This window comes from Lemur catta, chromosome 3 (genome assembly GCF_020740605.2).
Source record: "Lemur catta isolate mLemCat1 chromosome 3, mLemCat1.pri, whole genome shotgun sequence".
In the NCBI taxonomy this organism is placed as follows: domain Eukaryota; kingdom Metazoa; phylum Chordata; class Mammalia; order Primates; family Lemuridae; genus Lemur; species Lemur catta.
Window position 1 is genome coordinate 91677993 of NC_059130.1, and position 12389 is coordinate 91690381.

General features: G+C 39.2%; 1 protein-coding gene across 1 annotated transcript in view; it reads right to left on the minus strand.

Annotated features, from left to right (window-relative positions):
- Positions 1-2580: 2580 nt before the first annotated feature.
- The window catches only part of LOC123634165 (cytochrome P450 4X1), a 32189-nt gene continuing 22380 nt past the window's right edge, over positions 2581-12389 (minus strand). Inside the window, exons 9-12 of the mRNA XM_045545477.1 lie at positions 6582-6715; positions 4564-4628; positions 3706-3788; positions 2581-3184 (exon numbers count right to left, since the gene is read on the minus strand). Of these exons, the coding sequence (XP_045401433.1) occupies positions 3010-3184; positions 3706-3788; positions 4564-4628; positions 6582-6715 (457 nt within the window). The 3' untranslated portion in view covers positions 2581-3009. The remainder of the gene's footprint in view (positions 3185-3705; positions 3789-4563; positions 4629-6581; positions 6716-12389) is intronic.

The window sequence follows — 12389 nt, forward strand, 5'->3', positions numbered from 1 at the left end:
TATCCTTTATGGGAAAACATAAGATTAGTGCTTAAGAAACTGAGGACCATTTTTGCTTGTGTGCCATCTCCCAGTTGAGGGGACAAGAAGAGAGAGTCACAGTATTTTGTCCAGGCCTATGTGGCTCCTTCAAGATGATTACCCATCCTATTCCTGGCTTGGGATTATATATTTAGTGATGGAAGCTATCCTTTCCTTTTCTCATGGCAAAATTATGGCAAGTAGTCGGACAATTTAAATAGCCCTGAAACAAACAGTAGAAGTATATTGTCCATGCCAAGTAAAAGCAAACTGATTTGATTATCTAGATAGCTAGCAAATGAAAAGAAAGCACTGGCCACATCACTAACAGCCTACTATAGCAAAAAGGCCCCAAATAGAGGGGTTTAAAGAAGGTAACGATTTGTTGCTTTCTCACATAAAAGTCTTGACGAGGCAGGTGGTCTAGAGCCAGTAGGGTAGTTTGCTCTGCAGGGTCATCCAGGGACCGAGGCTCCTTCTGTCATGGTTCCTGCCCTCTTTAATACATGGTTTTCAGTTTAATGATCCTGAATAGTTGCTCTAGCTCCTGCCACCACATCTGTCTTCAAGCAAGTGGGAAGGAGATAAAGGGAAGGGGAAGGCATGTACATTTCCTTTTGAAGATATTGACTGGACTTCTGCTCACAGCTCTGCCCAAAATCTAGTCACTTGGCACATCTCATTAAAAGGGAGACAGGGAAATGTGGTCTGTAGCCGGTGACCATGTGTTCAGCTAAAACTTCTATTTCTGTAGGAGTGGAGAAAGGATGTTATAGGGATGTTGAGTCCTCTCTGCCACAAACAGCCTATCATTTAAGCATGGACTTGGATGTGTCCCTTAAAATAGAAACATGTACCAAAGACAGTGCTGACCATGAAGGGAGTCTGAACATTTAGAGTTCAGTAATCAAGAGTCATGCAAATTTCTGGCAGGCCATACCACAAATATAATCACTTATAAAGCAAACAGCCAGGCTCACCACAAATATAATTACTACTGTAAGTTCCAGAATGCCCCAAGCGCACATGACCATAGTCGCTGTAATGTGGTAGGTTCCCACTTACCCTTACTTAGTGTTAAAGCACTGGCCATAGGTTACCAATTAAACCAGTGGAGCAGGGAATGCTGCCCCCACTTGGTGATCTTCCCCAACAGTGCATATGGACACAGAGAAGGCAACAGGAAAGTAGGAAGTGTGTCAGAGTTATCTGAACCCTACCAGACGTTTTTACATGGGCCATTTAGTGTTACAGCCTATGAGAGCTAAATCCTCTTTATCCCCTCATACACCCTTGGCAGGATATCAGTTTTGTTAACCCCAAGATGGCGGATCTTCTATCTAGTTAAGGGAATTCGTGGTTGCACAAGCCACTTCCTTCCTCATACTAAGCCTCTCTCCTTATTAGATGCCTTAGGTGTCTACATAGCTTTACCACAGGACTTTACCACAATCAAAATGCCCAGCAAGGCAAAATATTGATGGACACATGGTAAAAGCAGACTGGTCAGACTCATTATCTAAAGTGTTCCTATGATGGAATAGGATAGCCTTGGTCAGTCTTCACAAGTCTTGGATTCCCTCCATCCCTAACCACCTACTTCCAGTCAATTAATGAGTCCTATCTACTCTACCAAATCCCACCGAAATCTATCTCCCATCCATTTCCCTTCAACTCCACCACCACCACCCCTGGCAGACTACCATCCTTTCTCATGCCTACTGCTGTAATAGCTTCCTAACTGGTCTTCCTGCTTCTACTCTTGTCTCCTCTAATCTATTCATTCTTTATATAGTAGATACAAAACTTACTTAAAATGTAATTTACCTCATGTCTCACCTCTGGTGAAAGTCCTTCAAAGGCTAACCCCTGCAATTAAAAACAAGTCTAAATTTCTGATTAGGCTCAAATGAGTGATGAATCTGGAAATCATTAAGACATTTCCATTCAGGCTTACCAAGAATGATTAGCACCAGGAAAATACATAGAATATCTTTATAATATTCCTGATGAAAACTTTCTCATCCAAGACTAAAAACCCAGAACCATAAAGAAAAATTTATATGTCTGTCTTTACGAAAATTTAAAAGTTCCATATGGTAAAAGATATTATAAATACAATTTTTTTAAAAAGTAAAAGAATGGAAAAAATTACAAAGAAAAGTTATAATTAAGGATTGTTATTCATAATATATAAAGAACTCATATGAATCAATAAGAAAAAGACCACTTTATAGATGTTCACAGACATTGTACAGACAACTGACAGAGAACAAAACAAAGATAAATGTAAATGGCCAATAAACATGTTTTTAAAATTACAAATAAATGTCCAATAAGGAAAATAGTTAAATAAAGTTTAAATGTAATATAGCCATATTACAGAATACCATGAAGCCATGGTAAGGAATGAGATGGATTTTTATTAAGTGAAAAAAGCATTAACAATATAGATATGATCCCATCTATAAGAATACATACATACATATGTACATATGAAATGTCATACAGGAAAAAGTTTGAAAGAACACACGCCAAATTATTTTGTTTTTAGGAAATGCAATACGATTGGGATGTGAGCTACGTGAAGTGGGATTTAAATTCTTTATTCTACATGCTTTCTAGTGTTGGAAAGTTTTTATAGTGAGCATATAATCACCTATTACTTTTGTAATTCTGAAAACTATTTTTAAAAACAACAGAAAATACATGGAAGTCACCTAGCAAAGTGCTGGATATAGAACATTAACAGTAGGCAAAATCAAACGGAAAATATGTGAAAATCTCCCAAAGTCATATAGAAACTGATCAAGGAGATGCGCTGTGTTACCGAGAAATGTTTCTGGATAAGGCGCAGCTTCACAGAGACCCCCCATCTCTCCTACCTCCAACCCTCACACCACATTTTGGTTCCTTTCCATTTACTTGGACCATTAGCTATAAATTTAACTTAAAAACAAAACATATTTAATCATTGTACCCTGGGATCTAACATTCAGGGAGTTTCTTCAGGTTCAAATAGAGCCCATTCTTGGGTTTGATGGTAACATGTCCGGAGAAGAGATGAGGCTTGGTGGGGTCTGCAGTCAGTTTGAAGCGCAGCAGAATCAAGGCAATGGCCACCTTTAACTCAACCATGGCAAACTGCTGCCCAATGCAGTTCCTGCAGACACCGAGAGGAAGAAAGTGATGTTTGAAGAAATGATGCTTCTGCCTACTTTCTAATGAAATACTAGAATAACAAGTCTGAAGCACACAGTAAAGCAATGTTTTTGCACTAAATGCCATTGAAACTTTTGGACTTTGGACTTACACTGCTTCCTGCATGAATGTGAACTGGGAGGCTCCAATGTGATGCCTTCCCTATAACAAGGTTGCAGTTCGAATAACTCACAGAATTGTCTCCTGCTTTGGAGGCAGACTGTATCGAGCACATGGGGAACAGCTCCCATCTTGGGCTAGCTCTCTGGGGCATGGCTACAGAGGATGTGACAGAGAATGCGGTTGTTCTTTATGAAACTAAATGATCCTTTAGGGGTTCAAATAGGCACCAAGATCTACTTCATGGCCAGGTGAGAAGATGGGGTTCCATGGAAGAATTCATAGGGCTGAGGGGTTAAAAGGAGTAAGCTATTCCTAAGTAAACATTTTTGTGTATTTTCAACAACTTCAAATTGTCCCCACCTTGGTCCAGCTGAGAATGGTAAGAAGGCATGGGGATGTCTCTGATCAGAATTCTCCGGAGAGAACCTCAAGGGGTCAAAGACCTGAAATGAGAGGACAGTTCCACTACCATCCCCAAAACAACATTAACATATTTCTTAAGTTACTACTTAGCACGGATCAATAGAAATATAATGTAGACCACGTATGTAATTTAAAATGTTCTGGTAACCACATTTTTAAAAGGTAAAATTAATTTTAGTAATAGAACTTATTTGACCAAAAATTATCATTCTAACACATAATCAATATAAATAATTTTTAAGGAAATGTTTCACATTTTGGAGGATATTATGTCTTCAGAATCCACTGTATATTTTACCCTTACAACACATCTTCCAACTAGCCACATTGTATGTGCTCAGTAGCCACATGTGGCTAACGGCTGCCACACGGGACAGTGCACCTGTAGATCTGCAGACCTTGTCTGGCTTCTCAACTGACTGGTTTGCTACCCAGACTTGGGGGAAGCAAAAATACTATGACAAGTGGTATTACTTTTGCTTTGCAAACAAGAATGCACCCACTTATAAGTCAAACCAAAATTATTATGTGGTCAATTGTTACCAAGATAGATAGTCCAGCTTCCTATTACATGTAGTAAATCTTAAAATATTAGCAGCTTATGTGAAGGAGAGCACCAGTACATGTGATATTTCGAGAACACATACAATTTTACATTTTGGGGGAATTTTATCTTTATTTTTGTTTTGTATGTGTTATTTGCTTTAACCATATAGCCATTCCCATGCTTAGCTACCAAAAAGTGAGTTGCACAGCATTAGTTCCTTGAAGTATTTATGTGTAAGAGAGTCATACCTTTGGATTTTTCCAGACAGCAGGGTTGTGGTGAAGACCCCAAATACTGAGAGTCACAGTCATTCCTGAGAAAGTAGGGAAATAAAAGAGATTTCAGGAGAAATAATAAGTTGTGGACCACTGTCATACTGCTTTTCAGCTCTTCTTGAAGGGAACAGCTAGCTCCTGGCAGAGCTCTGTGTGCTGTAGCTGAAGTTATCAGTGGCTTGGGTTGGCACCTTAGTTTTCAAAGCAGTAATTTACTTAATTAATGATTCCGTATTAAGGAGCTGTTGGTATTATATCAGAGTGATAAACTGTGCTTATGTTTCCTGCTATGTTTGGAAATTACTTAAATATCTGTTAATGGACTATCAAACACCTGTTGGCAACAGGTTGAGTACATAAGAATAGAACTGTGATTTCATCATGCAGATCTAGTGACAAACTTCTGTTGGTGCTGTTCATATACGGAAGGTGGGAAATGTTGGCAAATATCTATATGGTTGGGGATAAAAAAAAAAAGACAAAGGAGAGAGAATTTGAGGATTATTTGGTTACCAGAAATAATTCTGATAAATCAATTCTGGATCTGTCAACAAGGTTAGTGACAGGCTATAGGTGTTTACAAGCAATCCTGCTGGTTTGTTTCGTAAGGCATGAATTAATAGAACATTGATGCAGATAAGTGAAAGGGTGTCTCACATAACCCCGCTGCTTTCCACAAGCCCTGCTCAGAAACCTGTGCTGTTTTGAAGACGCTGGGTTCCAGGTTCAGGACCTCTGTACAAGTTCTAGCTCTGCTCATATCAATTAACCTCACCTGGACATTGAGGTTCGCCTGGTGGGTTTTTGGTTACATTGAAAGTGTTTAGAAACTATAAATCACTGTTTAAGTGTCTGTTAAGGTCACTTTCCAAGAAGGAAAAATGAGATAATGTGTTTGAAGGCTCCATATAAATTTTTTTTTTTTTTTTTTGAGACAGAGCCTAGCTCACAGCAACCTCAAACTCCCGGGCTTAAGTGATCCTACTGCCTCAGCCTCCCAAGTAGCTGGGACTACAGGCATGCGCCACCATGCCCGGCTAATTTTTTCTATATATATTTTTAGTTGGCCAGATCATTTCTTTCTATTTTTAGTAGAGACAGGGGTCTCACTCTTGCTCAGGCTGGTCTCGAACTCCTGACCTCAAGCGATCCACCTGCCTCGGCCTCCCAGAGTGCTAGGATTACAGGCGTGAGCCACTGCGCCCGGCCTAAACTATTATTTTATTTTATTTTTTTGAGACAGAGTCTCACTCTGTTGTCCGGGCTAGAGTGCCGTGGCATCAGCCTAGCTCACAGCAACCTCAAACTCCTGGGCTCAAGCGATCCTCCTGCCTCAGCCTCCCGAGTAGCTGGGACTATAGGCATGCGCCACCATGCTGGGCTAACTTTTTTCTATATATTTTTAGTTGTCTGGTTAATTTCTTTCTATTTTTTAGTAGAGACAGGGTCTCGCTTTTGCTCAGGCTGGTCTCGAACTCTTGACCTCAAGCGATCCTCCCACCTTGGCCTCCCAGAGTGCTAGGATTACAGGCGTGAGCCACCGCACCTGGCCCATATAAACTATTAAATGTTGTACATTTCTAAGGCTGATATTATGATGAAGAGGCCAAAGATGCCCCTTGGTCTCTCAGATAGAGATAATGGTGCTCATCTTCCATGAAGTTTCATCTGGGCCTCAAATTCAATCAAAGAAAGATTACTTAGAAATAATGTCTCACAATGGAAGAAACCCTGGGATGGGATTCCAGAGACATGGGTTCTGGGCTTCGCTTTGCCGCAACTGGCTATGTGTCTTTTCGAAAGTCACTGAAATTCACATCTGATCAAGGTATTACCCTCTGAGTTCTTAATAGGTGTCCAACCCTAAGCCAGATGTCCTTAGGATTATTTTTTGTCTTCTCCAAGTGATAAAAAATCCACCAATCATTGTCACTGCATGGTACCCGGATTCCATAGTCTCTAGGAACTGCTTAGGAAAAGAATGCAAAGACCTGCAGGCAGTGAGCATCCATCTGGGAAGGTAAGGGGCTTGCTGAGTTTTCTGGAAATAGACGGGATTGCAGGAATCAATCGTAACGTCTCCTTGATGCACATCGTGGTGTACGACATCTCACCCAGGTGGTCCCTGTGAGGATGAGGGAGGTAGGGGACTCAGACATCATATCCAGTTTGTAAATAATTGACTTCTTCTATTTGATGTTTGTTCCTGGCAATTATTTACCCTCAGATTAAGGCTATTTTGCCATTGGTTTATGTAACAGAATGTTAAACTGGGACTCTTTCTACCTCAGGGTCAGCTGATGTCCCAGAGGCAGAGGAACCAAACAGATTTCCAATATCCTCATTACAAAGTGAGGTGCCAACCTACCAGTATAACATTTGCTAAGGATATTTCTGAAAACCAGTTTTGCAAATCCTTAGCTTATCATATAAAGTAAACAAGTATAAGAAATGCCTAAGGATTGAACAGAGGAGGCTTAAGAATTTTGAGAGAGAGAAAAAAATCTTTTGAAGAGAACTGATGGAATGCCAGAGTGCCGTGCATAATAGAGGCAGGTGGGTTCCCCCATCATAAAGAGTGGGAGGCTTCAGGAGGGTCACTTAGATCTGAGGTCCCCATCCCCAGGCTACGGACCAGTACCAGTCTGTGGCCTGTAAGGAACTGGGCCGCACGGCAGGAGGGGAGCAGTGGGCAAGCGAGGCTTCATCTGTATTTACAGCCACTCCTCATCACTCGCATCAACGCCTGAGCTCTGCCTCCTGTCAGATCAGCGGTGGCATTAGATTCTCATAGGAGCATGAACCCTACTGTAAACTGCGCATGTGAGGGATCTAGGTTGTGCACTCCTTATGAGAATCTAATGTCTGATGATCTGAGGTGAAGCTGAGGCGGTGATGCTAGCGCTGGGGAGTGGCTGCCAATACAGATTATCACTAGCAGAGAGGTCTGGCTACACAATACATGTAATGCACTTGAATCATCCTGAAACCATCTCCCCCTGCCACTCCAGGTAGGTCCACGGAAAAATTTTCTTCCATGAAACCAGTCCTTGGTGCCAAAAAGTTTAGGGACCGCTGACTTAGGATGATCCGACCTATGCTCTCTGGAATTTGGAGAGTACAGAACTGATGTGAAAGGCTGTGACTTAGAACAGAAAGAGAGGCAGGGGAGAGCAGCAGGGGCAAGGCCAGAACGTGCAAGTGTGTCCTATGGACCAGTGAACTGGCAAGAGGGAGAGCTCTAGGATCAGCTTGAAAATAACTCTGCCTAAGGGTAAGAATTCCCTTGTCCTCTGAATCACCACTGGAAAGTTCTAGTGAGGGAGTCTCCCAGAAACCCATAGATGCTTGAGAGAAATGGAAACACTGAACATCCACCAAGCCCTTTGATCACAATATTACCAGCCCTTTTTTCCTTATCCCCTCTTCCCCTGCAGCCATTTCTGGAAGGGTCAGAAATAGCAGCTACTGGTTATAGGAGGAGCTGGTTAGTAAGAATAAGCCAACCACAAACCCCTCACCCACTGCTGGCTCCCAGGCCCAAGGAAGTACCAAGCTGGGAGGGAGAAAAAAAGCTCCAAGTGGATAAGTATTTGAAAGTTTCATTATTACACTGGGCCAGATAGTTTAATTATTGACATGAGATTGTATTTGTGATGTAAACAAATAGGAACTCTCTGAGACCCACTCAGGATTTTGCACCAGAGATGAAAAGAACTCGCCCCACAGAGCAAGTTTAAAGTATCAGTGAGAGAAGAATAAGGTTGTTTTTTATTTGCATCCTAGCTAGTCACATTGGTTCAATAAAATTACTGCACATATTTAGTCTATTTGCCTTATTGTATTTTATATGCTTTTCTGATTACTTATTTTGAATGCAGGCTTTGGCCATTAGGTAATGTGAAATTTTAATTTTGAACTCTTTTTTCCTCAAGCTCAGGATAAAAAAGAATAATTCTGCTTACCCTGGCAATTTGAATAATCAAAAAAAAATCCAACTTTTTCCACCTCAATTATGAAGCAAAAAGAAGAGAGGAATTTTAACCCAATGCAGAAATGGGCTGACAAGAAGCTAAACATAGAAGTTAAACAACTTTTCAGCTTTCCCAGAAATTGTTCTTTGTAGTACAGTTTTATTACTTGTCTAGAAGAATTATAAGTTATTATAATGCCACATGCAAATTTCATTAAATACGGCTTTCAGTATATGTTATAGAGTAAAAATATTTTATTCTCTATAATATTATTACCATTTCTCTTATTAAAATAAAAGATAGTTAACAGATCATCTGGACTTTGTTTTCTCACCTGGAAAAGACTTCTTTATTGTTTTCACATTTAAGCCAAGTGAGAATGAGAAAAGTTAATATCTGAGTTGTGTAAATATCTACTCTAATCAAGGTTAAAATATCTAATTTATGTTGGGAGGTGATATGCAATGTTTCCAAATTAACAAGATGGGAAAATAGGAGGTACCTCACTTGGATCTCTCCACAGCTACAAAAATTTTATAGCCATCCACATACAAAAGTGCCTTTGTGGAAGCCTTGGGATTCAAGTAGGAGTATGTGAAACCTCAGTGGAGCACAATGTCTAGGAGAGTTGTTTTGAGAGGGCAGATCTATACTAAGATGGAAGACTCACTAAGTGTGGTCCCAGCTCCAAAACCTGAAATGGTCCTGCTCCCCTGCAGGCTCAGCTATAGCACTGTTTGGACTTAGTCCTACTACCAAAACCATTGGCCAAGGGCCCGAAAAGAATCAAGCACAACAGTTCCTTAGGAGACAGCCCTGCCCACCTTGGTCTCAGCTGTGGACCCAGAAATGCCCCTCTAACTCAGCTCTAGCCCCTTTCAGCTGTGGTCTTCAATCAGTCCTGCTCACACAGGGACCCAGAGGGAGACAGACCTGTCTGCACTTGGCAATATGGATTCCACAGTAGAACCTGAAACAGCCCTGAACTTGGCCCCAGCTTTTCTCAGCTATGGTCTAAGAGTAATCCTTCTGGCCAGAAACATGCTGGGAGACATGTCTGTCTCTGTCCCTCGGGCAGACTTGCCAACCTCAGTCTTAAAGCAGATCCTGAAATGGCCCTGAAAAGCAACTCCTGTCTCCCTTCTCAGCTGTGGCCTGAGAGCAGACCTGCCCACACAGGAACGTACAAGGAGACACACACCCTCGGTGTTCAAAATCCCACACCTGCTACTGAGGTTAGTGGCAGGTGTGGGATTTTAATAAAGACAATGACAGAACTGAAAAATTCAGTAAAGAGCTCAAACAGCAGGCTCAATCAGGAAGAAGAAAGAATCAGGGAACTCAATGACAGGTCATTTGCGATTAGATGATTAGAAGAACAAAAAGAAATAAGAATAAAAAGGAGGGAAGAAAGCACAAGGGACTTATGGGACATCATCAAATGTACACATATGCAAATTATGGGAATTCCAGAAGGAGAAGAGAAAGAGAAAGGGGCAGAAAGATTATTTAGAAAAATACTAGCTGAAAATGTTCCAAATGTTAAGACGGATATGAATATCCAGATTTATGAAGCTCAAAGGATTCCAAACAAGAAAAGCCCAAAGAAAAATAAACCAAGGTAAATTATAATCACATTGTCAAAAGTCAAAGACAAAGAGAAAATTCTGAAAGCAATAAGAGAGGAGACTTAAAACATGCAAAGAAACCACCTCATAAGGTTATAAGTAGATTTATTAACAGAAATCTTGCAAACCAGGAGGGAGTGGGATGATACATTGAAAGTGTTGAAAGAAAAAATCTGACAAATAACTGGCAAAGTTATCTTCCAAAATGAAGGAGAGATCAAGACTTCCCTGAACAAAAAGTTGAGGGTGTTCATCACCTCTAGACCTGTCTTATAAGAAACGCTAGTGGGAGTTCTCCAAATTGAAATGAAAAATGCTAATTAACAACATGAAAATTGAAAGTTAAAAATTCACTGATAAAGCCAAATACATAGTCAAATTCAGAATACTCTAATAATGTAGTAGTGGTAGGTACATCACTTATATCTCTAGTATAAAGGGTAAAAGACAAAACTATTAAAAACAACTATAGCTATAATAATATGTTAAGGGACACATAATATTAAAAAGATATAAACTATAAACTATAAAAAGAAGAAAAAACTAAGCCTAAAGTAAGTAGAAGGAAGGAAACAATATAGAGCAGAATAGAAATAAATGAATAGAAATTCAAAAAATAATAGAAAAGATAAATAAAACTAAGAGTTTGTTTTTGAAAAGATAAACAAAATTGGCAAAACTGTAGCTAGAATAACCAAGACAAAAGGAAGACTCAAATACTGTAAATAAAATCAGAAATGAAAAAAGAGACATTACAACTGATGTCACAGAAATACAAAGGATCATAAGAGACTACTCTGAACAATTACATGCCAACAAATTGGATAACCTAAAAGAAATGGATAAATTCCTAATGACATAAAACCTGTCAAGACTGGCTTATGAAGAAATAGAAACTCTGAACATACTAATAATAGGTAAAGAGATTGAATCAGTAATCAAAAATCAGGACCTGATGGCTTCACAGCTGAATTCTGCCAAACATTTAAAGAAGAACTAATATGAATCCTTCTCAAATTCTTCCAAAAAATTGAGGAGAAAATACTTCAAAACTAATTTTACAAGGTGAATTTATCCTGCTACCAAAGCCAGACAGGGATACTTTAAAAAAAGAAAATTACAGGCCAATATCACTGATGAACATAGATGCAAAAATCCTCAACAAAATACCAGCAAACTGAACTCAGAAGTACATTAAAAGGATCATTCACTAAGATAAGTGGTATTTATCCCTGGGACACAAGGATGGTTCAACCTACATAAATTAATAAATGTGATACATCACATTGAAAGAGTGAAGGATAAAACCCATATGGTCCTATCAACAAATGCAGAGAAAGCATTTGACAAATTTCAACATCCTTTCATGATAAAGATTATCAGCAAATTAGCTAAAGAAGGAATGTATCTCAACACAATAGAGGTCACATATGACAAACTCACAGCTAACTTCATATTCAATGGTAAAAAGTTGAGACCTTTTCATCCTAAGATCAGGAATAAGACAAGGATGCCCACTCTTGCCACTTCTATTCAACATAGTACAGGCAGTCCTAGCCAGAGCAATTAGGCAGGAAAAAGAAATAAAAGTCATGTAAATTGGAAAGGAAAAAGTTAAATTGTCCCCATTTGCAGATTACATGATCATAAGTATAGAAAACTCTAAGGATTCCACCAAAAAACTGTTAAAACTAATAAATAAATTCAGTGTTGTAGGATACAAAATCAACACACAAAAATCAGTTGCATTTCTATACACTAAAAATGAATTATCTGAAAAAGAAATAAAGAAAATCCCATGTACAATAGCTACAAAAATATAAAATACTTAGGAATAAATTTACCCAAGAAGGTGAAAGATCTATACACTGAAAACTATAAAACACTGGTGAAAGAAATTGAAGAAGATACCAATGGAAAGATATCCTGTGTTCATGGATTGGGAGAATTAATATTGTTAAAAATGTCCATATGTGGCTGTGCAGAAGCTTTTTAATTTAATCAGGTCCCATTCGTTTATTTTTGTTGTTGCTGTGATTGCCTTAGGGGTTTTCTTCATAAATTCTTTGCCTAGACCAATGTCTGTTAGAGTCTTTCCTACATTTTCTTCTAGAATTCTAATTGTTTCCCATTTAAGGTTTAAATCTGTTATCCACTGTGATTTGATTTTTGTGAGAGGTGAAATCTGTGGGTCCTG